This window comes from Schistocerca serialis, chromosome 1 (genome assembly GCF_023864345.2).
Source record: "Schistocerca serialis cubense isolate TAMUIC-IGC-003099 chromosome 1, iqSchSeri2.2, whole genome shotgun sequence".
Taxonomy (NCBI): Eukaryota; Metazoa; Arthropoda; class Insecta; order Orthoptera; family Acrididae; genus Schistocerca; species Schistocerca serialis.
Window position 1 is genome coordinate 581,235,725 of NC_064638.1, and position 16,082 is coordinate 581,251,806.

A 16,082-nucleotide genomic window follows, 5' to 3' on the forward strand; every position below is an offset into this window, starting at 1 on the left:
GTATGTTAACTTGTTATCCAGAGCAAAACTTCCTGTTAAATTGTTCTTGATTATCAGAAAAGTTCATGCAGCAGGTAGTTCAGATATCTACTACAGAGTGAAATATACTTAATTTCTCGATGAAGAAACTCTCCTGTGTCATTCCGTGCCAAGTGGCCTAAAGTTAAACAAAGTCAACACTCAACCCTTTTTAATTTTTATGAAATTTTTGTGGGATGTACATATAGGTCTTACGTACCTGAATTTTTCCATTGTTTGATCATACCAAATTACCGTTTGAAAAATTGCAAGTTATGGCCACTAGCCATCCTTACGTAAAGTGCAGATTTTCCTTATTGTGACAGATATGAATAAATTACCAAGTTTGCTTTACTGTTGCTCATGATCTAAGGGGCTGGGATGCGGGTACATGGTGGTTTTGCTCAACTTTTTAGGTACAACAGTGTAGTTGCTGAACATGTAGAATTTTTACACTTAAGAATTGAAAACAGTCAAATGGAAGTTAGAATCGGACTCCAGGTTGATGAATGTTACAGACAGTACTTTGGTGAAGTGAGTTGGTTTTGCAAATGATTCTGCATGTCACCTTACAACATTTTACCCTTCTTTCTGAGACATTGGACTCCTACATATACTACTATATTCCACAAACTACTGTGAAGTGCTTGACAGAGGGTACATCCCATTGTACCAGTTATTAGTTTCTTCCCGTTTTGTTCACCTATTTAGTGTGAACAGAATGATTATTTAAATTACTCTGTGCTTGCTATAATTAGTCATCATTTACATTGGTTCTTGAAACTTTTTAAGTTTTCTATGTAGTTTATGTAAATCTTAGAGGCTGCTAGTTCAGTTTCTTCACCATGTCTGTGGCACTCTCCTTTGGGTCAGACAAACCAGTGACCATTTGTGCTGCCCTTCTCTGTATACAACAGTCAGAGAGTTAGCCAATCACTAAATGTGAACAAACAAGACCAGAGGCTGAAATTCCACACTATCCAGTTGGCTGCTGGCGAAGCCGGAAGTCATCAGAGCTACTACCAACCTATACAAACAACTTTCGTGCATAATTTCTACCATAGAAAATGATGTGTGTTACTTAAAAAGTTGCTGTCACTGAAGAACGCTGTCTCCCTGCATATTTCCGCATCATGCCACAATGAATATCCTATTGCCTCCGCTCTCACAATTGTAGGCGGCAAAAGTTGCCGGGGTCAAACAGTACTGATAGCGCCAAATTTGAATGCACCAAGCAGGACGGGAGAATGCACAAACAAGTCGATTTAATATGCGTTCAATTCAGTTGGGACTGGGACTTCCAAAACTGGACATACTTTGCAGGAAAACGTGGTAATGATGGATGTACAAATGAGATTCTACTGTACTCTACCAGTAAACTGAAGTCTTGACACCTGCTTTACCTGTGAATCATGGAATGATCATCCCATTTCATATCTTCACAGAGTGCTTGTATGAATTCGCCAATACCAAATGTGACTCATTGATATTATAGCTATAGGATACTACATCATCTTAATTTTGAGAAGTGCAAAGTTTTTCTTCTCTGAATATTTAAAGCAAGTTGCCAATCTTTGTACCGCTGAAATCTTATCAAAATCTGACGGGTATTTATGCAGCTTCTTTCAGACAGTACTTCACTATAGATAGCTCAATCATTAATAAAAATTCTAGGTTACTATTAATATTGTCCACCAGGTCATTAATCTACAACATGAACAGCGATAGTTCCAACACACTTCCCTGGTGGGGACACCTGCAGTTACTTCTAACTTTGGTGCCATTAACAGCCTTTACATACGACCAGAATTTCTCTGGGTTTTGTGAAAGATCATTTGACAGTATTCTGCTATGGTAGTCATTGAAGGCTTCATGCATTGCTCTCTTTATGGCTAACCTTGTTTTATTTAGCATCTCTCTGTCCATACCGCTATGCTTTGTTTCACACCTATTTTGCTGTAGTCTCTTTTTTATGTATATGTTTCTTTACAGTGACCGTATGCCACAGAGGGCCCTCCCATTATGAACTGGTCTATTGCGTACATATCTATCCAATGCATGGTCAGCTACTCTTTCAAACTTGACCAATAGTTCCTCTACATGCTCCTGTCTTTAATGTTGAGAGTTTAAAGTTCCTCACTGAGATATGACTCAGGAGGACAGTTCATAATGTTCTTGAAGGGAAAAAAAACAAGAAGAAAATATGGGGCACGAGGGAGATTTGATACGGATGTACCCCTTTGCAGTCCAACCCCATTTTTTAAAATTCTGTACACCTCCCCTTCCTGTTTCATGCATGATCTGTGTTCAGTTTTTGATGGGCTATCCACTGGGGCAGCTGAGCACTAACTCTGATGGGGATGTGATTGGGGAGTTTCCCTTGTAAGAAAAGGAATTTCTAATTTTCCCAATTGATTATTGGATAGTTAAATTCTCCCCCAATGATTACACTATAACTGAGGAATTTATGTACAAGTGAACTGAGTTTTTCTCAAGTTTTCAGTTGCATCTGGAGACAAGTCTGGTGGATAATAGAAGAACCAGCTACCATTTTATGCTCACCCCTGATATTGAATCTTCCCCAGACAATCTCGCATGCTTCTTTTTTGTCTGTTGCAACACCACTCCATTTTCCATTAGCCTATTCTTTTGATATACACTTAAAACTTCCCCAAAAATATCACTGCTGTGAATTTTGGATTTCAGACAAATTTCTTTGCCTAATATTATGTGAGCTACACTGTTTTCAGGTGCACTTCAAACTCTGGCACTTTGTTGCAAATACTTTTCCAGTTAACTACTAAGATTTCAATACTCTCACCTGCGAGAGGCATTCTTTTGGATTCTACGCTTGTAACAGCACTTCTTTTCTAGTCCAACTCTTGAGATGATTACGTCAAAAATGAGCAATTTTTCTGACTGCTTTGACAATTGCCACTTTTCTTTCAGTTCAGTAAACAGCAGTCAGTTATCTGACATTCAGGACATGCCTTGCTTTTACTAGGTGTTTGAAAATCTTTCGGATAAAATCCAACAGCAGCAGCAGCAATGTTATGCGTAGTTGCTTCATGAGTTTCATTAATTTTTATTTTCGCATAAACTCTGGCATAGCTCATTTGCACCCATTGAGACTCCAGAGGAGATATCTCAATAGCATTTAGGCTTGTGTTTAGTAATTTTGATGGACGTATATCTTCTGCTTCGTCTTCTGTCTGTGATGCAGCTGACTTCTGTTGTAATTTTATTTATTTATTTATTTTTCCTCCTGCAATTTTTTTTTTTTTTTTTTTTTTTTTTTTTTTTTTTTTTTTTTTTTTTTTTTTTTGACGTGTTGGCACATTTTCTGATCAGGCCTATGATTACTCTTTGTCATTACTTTCAACTAATCAGCTGTCTCCAAAGTAACAAGCCATGTTTCACAGAACAATTCTATATTTAGACCAAAAGGGTTGCAGCATGAATTTGTGTAGAAGTTCATATTTACCCTAAATCAATGCGAGCCATAATACACTTCTTCGGCTAAGTATTTGTTACTGTTGTGCTGAAAATTCTTTTATTTCTTAGAATTATTTGGGTCATTCCATGCCAAGTGGTCTAGAGGTTCTTGCATGACCATCACGGATTTTAATGAGACTTTGTATGAGCAATTGCACATATTCCCAATGAACGCTTATAAAGTTTCACTATCATTAATTCAATACACTGGAGATAGTCATTTTGTGCAGTTATCAAAAGTGCACCCTTGAGTGTTTCGCAGCTTTGCGACATATCATCTCCAGTAATACTTCTTTGAAAGAAACGGATCTATGTCACTATGTACAGCTTCTTGCACCCTCTTAAGTGAAGTCATAAAAAAATATTTCCTTGGCAATTTGCATATGGATAATTTGAAGCAAAGTCCGCTGAAAAATACACACATGATAAATGTGTTAGCTATTTATATCTCTGAAAGTATTTGATTGAAAAACATGATACTTTGCAATTTATAACTTACCAATGCAATGTCTAAGAATATAAAATTTAATTCTCCTGCTACTTTCCAAGAGTTTACAAATTGAGAGCAAATTTGCCAATTTTTAAAAAAAATCAAATATGAGCATATAAGGTGCTAAAAAAACGACAACAAGGTGAAGAAAAGATGGCCGAAAAAATTGACGTTTCGAAAAATGTGTGATACTTAGCTTTTTATAACTCCAGATGTAACTGCAGGCTAAATCTTAAACTTTGCACAGAATAACTTACCAATACAAAGCCTTTGAATATAAAATTTTATTTTCGGAATACTGTACAGTAGTTTACAAATTGAGGCCAAAGTTGACGGTTTTTATAAAAATACTTTAACAAAGAAAGTGTCTTATTCAAACTCTTTTAACCCCTTTTCATTAGAAAGACCATGTTCTGAATTACCTAAAAACTGTATTTGGTTTTGAAATGCAAGCATATAAGATCCTAAAAAATGACTTCAAGATGGAGGCACTTTGAAAATTGGCCTGTTTTCTGATGGCACCCTATCTGACATCTTTTATGTTCAGTTATTTAATACTCTCTGAGGGAGGCAGTATCAAAAGTCTTGATGACTAGGAAGTGAGATAAAGTGTGAATAATATTAAAAACCTCAGAAAAGTGGTGCCTTTGGTCGCAACTCACGTTGCGACTACAGGATGGAACTGGTTGTAAACATCAGTCTTAACTGTGCATTACCAAGGCAGTGGAGATCATGGTTGTAAAATTGTTGTGCAATACCTGCAGCACACATCATATAAACAGGTTGCATGTTTTACACCAGTGTCACGCTGTGTAAATTTTGATGTTAATGGCAGTCTTTGTGACAATTTTTGGAATGTATTCATGTGGGGGAATGGTTAGTATGTCTTTTATTATATAATGCTATTGATATGTTTGTGTAATTCTGGTTTAACGTGTAGTGTCCTGTGTGTTATCATAGTTTGCTGTTAATGTGGAACAGTAGTGTACTCGTGAAAAAATGTGTTAATGTGTTGGTATGGTCCATGGTGGCTTACCACTGCTGGTTTGTTTTAGTGAGAAAACCAGCATACCTCGCTGTGAACAGCAGCCATGAGTGAGATTCTTTACCACAGTTTCACAAACCTGATAAGGGTTTCTTTATGCAGGATCCCAAGCTCATGATACATTTCTGTAAGTGTCAGAGGCCAAAGACTTAAGTGGTCAGTTTTAGGATCCTAAGCTTATGTTGCCTTCAAGCTATTTGAAGTTCTTGCAGGATTCATTAATTTGCAGTAGAAAGCCATGAAGAAAACATACTGCGGGCCAGATGATGTCAGTCACGGGATTGCTCGGGAAGAAATTTTGATAGACAGAACCCAAAAAGTTACGCTTTTCAAATGTGATTACCTGAAATTATTAGAACCACAAGAGTGAGAAAATTATTCTTTGTATTGGATTCCTTGTTCCATTTCATTTTTTATAAAAGGTATTTTATGTAGCTGGATGCTGTACAGACGTCTTTTAAAAGAAAAAGAAAAGAAAGGGGGAAAAGGCTACTTAAGTGCAGTTATTCTGACTCAGGGTCATTTCCAAATCATCGGGGTTTCAGATATTGTCTTAAATAGAGAATACTAAACAATTGTAGAAAGTAATAAAAGATGACAGATTGTCATAGTTTTTTAGTGCCTTATATTCTGGGATTGCAAAACCAAATATAGCTTTTTAGGTAGTTTAGAACACGATCTTATTAATGAAAACAATTTAAAAGTGTTTTCTGAAGACTTTTTTGTAAAAATATGTCAAAAATAATTTTTTTGTGTTATTTTTAGAAAAATTGTCATTTTTGCCTTCAGTTTGTAAACTGTTGAGAAGCAATAAGAGAATAAAATTTTGTATTCTAAGCTGATGATGTTGTTGTTGTTGTTGTTGTTGTTGTTGTGGTCTTCAGTCCTGAGACTGGTTTGATGCAGCTCTCCATGCTACTCTATCCTGCGCAAGCTTCATCATCTCGCAGTACCTACTGCAACCTACATCCTTCTGAATCTGCTTGGTGTATTCATCTCTTGGTCTCCCTCTACGATTTTTACCCTCCACGCTGCCCTCCAATACTAAATTGGTGATCCCTTGATGCCTCAGAACATGTCCTACCAACCGATCCCTTCTTCTAGCCAAGTCGTGCCACAAACTTCTCTTCTCCCCAATCCTATTCAACACCTCCTCATTAGTTACGTGATCTACCCATCTAATCTTCAGCATTCCTCTGTACCACCACATTTCGAAAGCTTCTATTCTCTTCTTGTCCAAACTATTTATCATCCACATTTAACTTCCATACATGGCTACACTCCATACAAATACTTTCAGAAACGACTTCCTGACACTTAAATCTATACTCGATGTTAACAAATTTCTCTTCTTCAGAAACGCTTTCCTTGCCATTGCCAGTCTCCAGTTTATATCCTCTCTACTTTGACCATCATCAGTTATTTTGCTCCCCAAATAGCAAAACTCCTTTACTACTTTAAGTGCCTCATTTCCTGATCTAATTCCCTCAGCATCACACGATTTAATTTGACTACATTCCATTATCCTCATTTTGCTTTTGTTGATGTTCATCTTATATCCTCCTTTCAAGACACTGTCCATTCCGTTCAACTGCTCTTCCAAGTCCTTTGTAGTCTCTGACAGAATTACAATGTCATCGGCAAACCTTGAAGTTTTTATTTCTTCTCCATGGATTTTAATACCTACTCTGAATTTTTCTTTTGTTTCCTTCACTGCTCGCTCAATATACAGATTGAATAACATCGGGGACAGGCTACAACCCTGTCTCACTCCCTTCCCAACCACTGCTTCCCTTTCATGCCCCTCGATTCTTGTAACTGCCATCTGCTTTCTGTTCAAATTGTAAATAGCCTTTCGCTCCCTGCATTTTACCCGTGCCATCTTCAGAATTTGAAAGAGAGTATTCCAATCAACATTGTCAAAAGCTTTCTTTAAGTCTACAAATGCTAGGAACGTAGGTTTGCCTTTCCTTAACCTAGCTTCTAAGATAAGCCGTAGGGTCAGTATTGCCTCACGTGTTCCGATATTTCTACGGAATCCAAACTGATCTTCCCCAAGGTCGGCTTCTACTAGTTTTTCCATTCGTCTGTAAAGAATTTGCATTACAGCTGTGACTTATTAAACTGATAGTTCGGTAATTTTCACATCTGTCAACAACTGCTTTCTTTGGATTGGCATTATTATATTCTTCTTGAAGTATTAGGGTATTTCGCCTGTCTCATACATCGTGCTCACCAGATGGTAGAGTTTTGTCAAGACTGGCTCTCCCAAGGCCGTCAGTAGTTCTAATGGAATGTTGTCTACTCCCGGGGCCTTGTTTCGACTCAGGTCTTTCAGTGCTCTGTCAAACTCTTCACGCAGTATCATATCTCCCATTTCATCTTCATCTACATCCTCTTCCATTTCCATAATATAGTCCTCAAGAACATCGCCCTTGTATAGACCCTCTATATACTCCTTCCACCTTTCTGCTTTCCCTTCTTTGCTTAGAACTGGGTTTCCATCTGAGCTCTTGATATTCATACAAGTGGTTCTCTTTTCTCCAAAGGTCTCTTTAATTTTCCTGTAGGCATTATCTATCTTACCCATAGTGATATGCACCTCTACATCCTTACATTTGTCCTCTAGCCATTCCTGCTTAGCCATTTTGCACTTCCTGTTGATCTCATTTTTGAGACGTTTGTATTCCTTTTTCCCTGCTTCATTTACTGCATTTTTATATTTTCTCCTTTCATCACTTAAATTCAATATTTCTTCTGTTACCCAAGGATTTCAACTAGCCCTCATGTTTTTAACTACTCGATCCTCTGCTGCCTTCACTACTTCATCCCTCAAAGCTACCCATTCTTCTTCTACTGTATTTCTTTCCCCCATTCCTGCTATTTGTTCCCTTACGCTCTCCCTGAAACTCTGTACGACCTCTGGTTTAGTTAGTTTATCCAGGTTCCATCTCCTTAAATTCCCACCTTTTTGCAGTTTCTTCAGTTTTAATCGACAGTCCATAACCAATAGATTGTGGTCAGAGTCCACATCTGCCCCTGGAAAAGTCTTAAAATTTAAAACCTGGCTCCTAAATCTCTGTCTTACCATTAGATAATCTATCTGAAATCTGGCAGTATCTCCAGGCTTCTTTCATGTATACAACCGTCTTTTACGATTCTTGAACCAAGTGTTAGCTATGATTATGTTGTGCTCTGTGCAAAATTCTACCAAGCGGCTTCCTCTTTCATTTCTTCCCCCCAATCCATATTCGCCTACTACGTTTCCTTCTCTTCCTTTTCCTACTACCGAATTCCAGTCACCCATGACTATTAAATTTTCGTCTCCCATTACTATCTGAATAATTTCTTTTATTTCATCATACATTTCTTCAATTTCGTCGTCATCTGCAGAGCTAGTTGGCATATAAAGTTGTACTACTGTAGTAGGCGTGGGCTTCGCATCTATCTTGGCCACAATAATGCGTTCACTATGCTGTTTGTAGTAGCTTACCCGCATTCCTATTTTTTCTTTATTCATTATTAAACCTACTCCTGCATTACCCCTATGTGACTTTGTATTTATAACCCTGTATTCGCCTGACCAAAAGTCTTGTTCCTCCTGCCACCGAACTTCACTAATTCCCGCTATATCTAACTTTAACCTATACATTTCCCTTTTTAAAATTTTCTAACCTACCTGCCCGATTAAGGGATCTGACATTCCACGCTCCGATCCGTAGAAAGCCAGTTTTCTTTCTCCTGCTAACGACGTCCTCTTGAGTAGTCCCCGCCCGGAGATCCGAATGGGGGACTATTTTACATCTGGAATATTTTACCCAAGAGGACGCCATCATCATTAACCATACAGTAAAGCTGCATGCCCTCGGGGAAAAAATTACGGCTGTAGTTTCCCCTTGCTTTCAACTGTTCGCAGTACCAGCACAGCAAGGCCATTTTGGTTAGTGTTACAAGGCCAGATCAGTGAATCATCCAGACTGTTGCCCCTGCAACTACTGAAAAGGCTGCTGCCCCTCTTCAGGAACCACGCATTTGTCTGGCCTCTCAACAGATACCCCTCCGTTGTGGTTGCACCTACTGTACGGCTATCTGTTTCGCTGAGGCACGCAAGCCTCCCCACCAACGGCAAGGTCCATGGTTCAGGGGGGGGAAGATGATGTATCAGTAAGTTATTACGTGCAAAGTTTCATGTTTATCCCACAGTTATTGTCAGATATATAAAAAGCTAAATTTCACATTTTTTAGAGCATCTATTATCTTTAACTGTGGTTGCTGTAACAGTTGTCCTGTTGTATACCATCTCTTAGTCATTCATTGTGGCAGATGAAAGTGTGAAAAATAACGGCTACTGAAATGGTGATTGAAAGAGCTCTCAACTGCTATTAAATCAAAATTTATTCTTTGATATCTACAGAAGTTATCAGAATTTTGGGGCGTGTATTAAGGTTGTCAAAATCAATTTGGGCATGTATGTTGCCAAAATTCCTCATTTTGTTTAACATAACATATTTTAGAAATAATGCCACCATTTAATTTCTGTGTCAGTGCAGAGATAAATAATATCAATATTGGTACTAGTGTTGGAAGGAAGGGTAGGTGTTGGCCCTGAAGCCAATAAAACTCAATAAGACTCTGGGACTTGACAGAATATCTGTAAAGTTTTACGGTGAACGTACTGGAGATTGCTCCTGTTGGAAACCATTATTTATTGCATGCTTGTTTGTGCAGAAAACTGTCTCCAGCAAGAAGAATAAAGTCGCAACCCCTTGTTAAAAAGGTGACAGAACGACTTGCCCACATTAACCCTGTAGCAGAGTTTTAGAATGTATTCCAAGCTGAACCTTACCTTCTTCAGAAACAGGCCCCATGCCAGTGGCAATGAAAATAAATTCTGGTAACACCGATCATGGAAATCTTTATCTCTTTACATGTGGTGCACTAAGGTGTAACTAAGGTGACGCGTAATGTATCCAAGAAAAAGGTTATCAACAATCCGCAGCAGAACTAAAATCACAATTGCTTTGTTCACAGCTATTAAATCTTAACCCCTATGACCAAACTCAAGACAGAAAAATGTCAGTTTCAGAGCTAAAATTGAACTAATTTCTTGCTGTCATTGGGTACCTGAAACTGTCATCTCCCTGGCTACATCAGCTGCCATGGTACCAAATAATTATCAGTCCTCATTGGCACTTGGTTCCAGATTATAGACAACCCAGGCAGATTCCGGGCAAACACAGCATGATAGATAGGAAAATAAGAGCAAATAAAAAAGTCAATACAATACAGTGATGAAAGTGACATGGCAAAAAAATCAGGAATAAATATATTACATTTAAACCATTTACTTGAACAAAAATGATAATCAAACTCTTATGATTAGATTTAGAAATATAAAAGAATTTAGGGACAGTTGTCAAGACTTTAATATACGACCTTCAGAATGGCAGGCTATTACGGTAACCATTGCATCAAAGTATGGCACTGACTGATTTGGTTATACGTTCGACGCACTGACCCAATCCCACTGATGAATTGTAGCCTTCAAAAACTTGGTTTCACGCCATGTCATGCGAAGCTTATTTAATGTAAGCCGATCTCTCTGATCATGATGATTGCATATGTGATGCTGAATTGTAACAATACCATAGAAGGAAAGTTGCCACTCACAATATAGCAGAGATACTGAGTCACAATAGGCACAACAAAAATGTTCACACAATTATAGCTTTTGGCCATTAAGGCCTTTGTCAGCAGTAGACACACATACATACACACACGCACAGCGCCCCCCCCCCCCCCCCCTCCCACACACACACACACACACACACACACACACACACACACACACACACACACACACGTCTGCAGTCTCAGAGCTGAAACCACGCTGCGAGCAGCGGCACTAGTGCGTGATGGGAGTGGCGGCTGGGTGGGGGTAAGGAGGAGACTGGGCCGGGGAGGGGGAAGGATAGTATGGTGGAAGTGGCGGATGGTGAAGTGTTGCAGTTTAGACGGAGGGCAGGAGAGAAGATGCAGAGGAGGAGGGGGTAAGTAACGAAAAGGAGAGAAATTAAAAGACAGGGTGTGGCGGTGAAATGATGGCTGTGTAGTGCAGGAATGGGAACAGGGAGGGGGCTGGATGGGTGAGGACAGTGACTAACGAAAGTTGAGGCCAGGAGGGTTACGGGAACGTAGGATGTATTCCACCTGTGCAATTCAGAAAAGCTGGTGTTGGTGTGAAGGATCCGTATGGCACAGGCTGTGAAGCGGTTCTTGAGATGAGGGATATCATATTTGGCAGTGTGTTCAGCAACAGGGTGGTCCACTTGTTTTTTGGTCACAGTTTGTCGGTGACCATTCATGCAGACAGACAGCTTGTTGGTTGTCATGCCTACATAGTATGCAGCACAGTGGCTGCAGCTTAGCTTGTCAATCACATGACTGGTTTCACATGTGGGATAGGTGATGTTAGTGACCGGACTGGAGTAGGTGGTGGTAGGAGGATGTATGGGAAGGTCTTGCATGTAGGTCATTTTACGGGGTATGAGCAATGAGATAAGAAATTGGGAGCAGGGGTTGTGTAAGGATGGATGAGTACAGGGCTATTACAAATGATTGAAGCGATTTCATAAATTCACTGTAGCTCCATTCATTGACATATGGTTACGACACACTACAGATACGTAGAAAAACTCATAAAGTTTTGTTCGGCTGAAGCCGCACTTCAGGTTTCTGCCGCCAGAGCGCTCGAGAGCGCAGTGAGACAAAATGGCGACAGGAGCCGAGAAAGCGTATGTCGTGCTTGAAATGCACTCACATCTGTCAGTCATAACAGTGCAACGACACTTCAGGACGAAGTTCAACAAAGATCCACCAACTGCTAACTCCATTCGGCGATGGTATGCGCAGTTTAAAGGTTCTGGTTGCCTCTGTAAGGGGAAATCAACGGGTCGGCCTGCAGTGAGCGAAGAGACGGTTGAACGTCTGCGGGCAAGTTTCACGCGTAGCCCGCGGAAGTCGACGAATAAAGCAAGCAGGGAGCTAAACATACCACAGCCGACGGTTTGGAAAATCTTACGGAAAAGGCTAAAGCAGAAGCCTTACCTTTTACAATTGCTACAAGCCCTGACACCCGATGACAAAGTCAAACGCTTTGAGTTTTCGGCGCAGTTGCATCACCTCATGGAAGAGGATGCGTTCAGTGGGAAACTTGTTTTCAGTGATGAAGCAACATTTTTTCTTAATGGTGAAGTGAACAGACACAATGTGCGAATCTGGGCGGTAGAGAATCCTCACGCATTCGTGCAGCAAATTCGCAATTCACCAAAAGTTAACGTGTTTTGTGCAATCTCACGGTTTAAAGTTTACGACCCCTTTTTCTTCTGCGAAAAAAACGTTACAGGACACTTGTATCTGGACATGCTGGAAAATTGGCTCATGCCACAACTGGAGACCGACAGCGCTGACTTCATCTTTCAACAGTATGGTGCTCCACCGCACTTCCATCATGGTGTTTGGCATTTCTTAAACAGGAGATTGGAAACCTGGTGGAGATCATAATCAGCAATTCGTGTCATGGCCTCCACGCTCTCCCGACTTAACCCCATGCGATTTCTTTCTGTGGGATTATGTGAAAGATTCAGTGTTTAAACCTCCTCTACCAAGAAACATGCCAGAACTGCGAGCTCGCATCAACGATGCTTTCGAACTCACTGATGGGGACATGCTGCGCCGAGTGTGGGAGGAACTTGATTATCGGCTTGATGTCTGCCGAATCACTAAAGGGGCACATATCGAACATTTGTGAATGCCTAAAAAACTTTGAGTTTTTGTATGTGTGTGCAAAGCATTGTGAAAATATCTCAGATAATAAAGTTATTGTAGAGCTGTGAAATCGCTTCAATCATTTGTAATAACCCTGTATATTGTGTAGGTTCGGTGGAAGGCGGAATACCACGGTAGGAGGGGTGGGAAGGATAGTGGGCAGGACCTTTCTCATTTCAGGGCACGATGAGAGGTAATCGAAACCCTGGCGGAGAATGTAATTCAGTTGCTCCAGTCCTGGATGGTACTGAGTTAAGAGGTGAATGCTCCTCGTGGCCGGACTGTGGGACTTGGGGAGGTGGTGGGAGACTGGAAAGATAAGGCACGGCTTTATTCTTTTTATTTCTCCCCTTTCCGCTACTTACCCCCTCCCCCCTCCTCACCTTCTCTCCTCCCTCTGTCTAAACTGCAACGCATCACTGTCTGCCACTTCCACCATGCTATCCCTCCCCACCCCAGCATCCTCCTACCCCCCCCACCCCCCCCCCCACCCCCCCCCCCCACCCCCCCCCCCACCCCCAGCCACCACTCCCATCATGCACTGGTGCTGCTGGTTGCACTGTGGTTTCAGCTCTCTGAGACTGCAGACGTGTGTGCTAGTTGGGGCCGGCTGGAGTGGTCGTGCGGTTCTAGCCGCTACAGTCTGGAACCGAGCGACCGCTATGGTCGCAGGTTCGAATCCTGTCTTGGGCATGGATGTGTGTGATGTCCTTAGGTTAGTTAGGTTTAATTAGTTCTAAGTTCTAGGCGGCTGATGACCTCAGAAGTTAAGTCCCATAGTGCTCAGAGCCATTTGAACCATTTTGTGCTAGTTGGGGTTTTTTTGTGTGTGTGTGTGTGTGTGTGTGTGTGTGTGTGTGTGTGCGTGTGTGTGTGTTTGTCTCTACTGCTGACAAAGGCCTTAATGGCCGAAAGCTAGAATTGTGTGAATCTTTTTGTTGTGCCTATCGCGATTCAGCATCTCCACTATATGGTGAGTGGCAACTTTCCTTCTCTGGTATTGTTACATTCCATCCTGGATTTTCCATTGTTTGATGCTGAATTGTATCTTATGTGGAAGTACCCAGTGGTGTTTAGTTAGTGCCTTGAATGAAACGTGTGTTTCTTTAGCATCATGAAGTGTATTTTGTTTGTGATGTGCTGTGGTTATAATGAAATTAAAAATAAACGTGCCAGACCCATGATTCAAGATCCAAATACGTCGAGAAAGGATGGCGGATCAGGAATTGGAAATGACTTCACCAATTGTTGTGGCACTTTGACAATGGCGAATAATTCGGACATGACATTGAGCTCTCTGATCAGAGGAAACTAGCTCCATCATCAACTAACAAGTAATTTTAAGCAAACTGTACATGGATGTATTGGTTGTACACCTTTGACTTTAGTACTACATTGTCATCTCAAGAAAGTATTCCTGAAGTAGTATATCCTTTGGTGAGTAGAAAGGAAATACAGTAGGATCACTTCAGTTAGAAGTTATTAGCACACAACTGAACAGGTAGCATTGGTAGCAAAGATGTGATTATATATGAGTTTGTGTAAAAATTGTGTTAATATTTGCTAGGTCTTTCAACCGTATCATTTTTACCCACTGCTGGCTCGTAAATGTAGATAAACGTAAAGTAGTACATTTTGCGAAACTTAGAAAACAACGGTGTAAGATGAGCTGTTGAATGCAAGAGTTCATCTGGTCATAATTGTAAGAAAACCAGTGTTTATTCGTGGCTGAGACACATGAAGATTCAGTATGAGAAACTTTAAAAAACATTGCTGCTCAGCAAGTAATGTTCAGCATTATCAGAGGAGACAGGAAAGCAAACAAAAGGACCAGAGAATGTACTGGAGGGAAGATTTAACTATGATTATTAATACAGATGAAATGGATGTTGTTGTTACATGTAGTCAGGCAAACAAAGGATTGTTATACACAATGGCAGATAATAGTCTACATTTATCATTTTGTGTACCTAACTGCTTTTGTATGTAGAGTGATGTGTAGCATTTGGTAGGAAGTGGAGTTTTGTTTACAGAAGACTTCTTCTTTTTTAGGTACGGAACTGTTGAAAGAGTAATAATTTATAATGAGAAACAGTCTGAAGAAGAAGATGATGATGCAGAAGTTATTGTCAAGATATTTGTAGAATTTTCTCAAATGAGTGGTAAGTTGTGAATAGCTTATGACCTCGAGAGTTCTGTCAAGTGTGCTGAATTTAATATTAGCATTTTACTTTTGTACTATGTGTTTATTTTCCCCTTGCTTTTTTACAGAGGCTGAGAGTGCGAGAGACGCTTTGAATGGAAGGTATTTTGGTGGAAGATTAGTGAAAAGTGAGTTATATGACCAGACGTTGTTTGACCACAATGATTTCTCGGGTTAATTAGGTGCTAGTGTCTAGTGTCATAGTTTCTCCTATGGAAGAAACTTTATGAGGACTTTCTCTCAACATCGGAGAAGTGAGCGGTACATTGCATGTGTGTTGTGTCAAAAGAACTGATGAAATACGTGTCGTGTTTTAACAGGTTTTGTCAAAAATGCATTTCAGTGCAGAGTATATTTGTTGAGCATGGAGTAAATATTGTATTACAAATTCATGTAAATAATATAATTAAACATATTTTAGGCAGAATATTTTTCTGCATTTGACACACAGTTGGAAGGTAAATGTAAAATTTACCATTCGGCTACAAGCAAGTTCTGTAGCTGTACATGGAGACTTTTAAAAAATATATGTATATAGTAAAACTTTATATTTATCTCCTTTGTTCAAAGAAGCTTAAATATTTTATCCTTCCATCCCAAAAATACAATTCGTTAATGAATGCACTCACTTGAAATCTATCATACAAAATATAGTTCATCACAGACTTGAAGTGTGTTACTCCGTAGAAGATAACAGAGACTTTGTGAGCTGACAAAGAAAATAGTTTATAGTGGCCAAAGTAGAACCACTGATAATGAATTTCTGTCATGACACAGGTTTAATTACTCACTGGTTTTTGTTTCACTGCTTAGTGATTTCAATCTTTCAAGATGCTAATGGCATAAGTGAAGATTCTCTAGTAGACTGGAAGATTCATTGTATTATATATTCATAATGTGAAGAACTGAGCATCTCCAATTTGAATTAAGTTCTGCCCTGATGTTACCTGTTGAATAAAACTAAGCTTTGGAAAATCTGAACTTAAGATACCAAAAATTCAAGC

General features: G+C 39.8%; 1 protein-coding gene across 4 annotated transcripts in view; it reads left to right on the forward strand.

The window, feature by feature from the left end:
* Positions 1 to 15,626, forward strand: part of LOC126476815 (poly(U)-binding-splicing factor half pint) — a 120,369-nt gene extending 104,743 nt beyond the window's left edge. For all 4 annotated transcript variants that reach the window (XM_050103570.1, XM_050103572.1, XM_050103571.1 and 1 more), the window contains 2 exons: positions 14,928 to 15,037; positions 15,147 to 15,626. In XM_050103570.1, coding sequence (XP_049959527.1) covers positions 14,928 to 15,037; positions 15,147 to 15,256 — 220 coding nt within the window. In that variant the 3' untranslated portion in view covers positions 15,257 to 15,626. The remainder of the gene's footprint in view (positions 1 to 14,927; positions 15,038 to 15,146) is intronic.
* Positions 15,627 to 16,082: the final 456 nt, after the last annotated feature.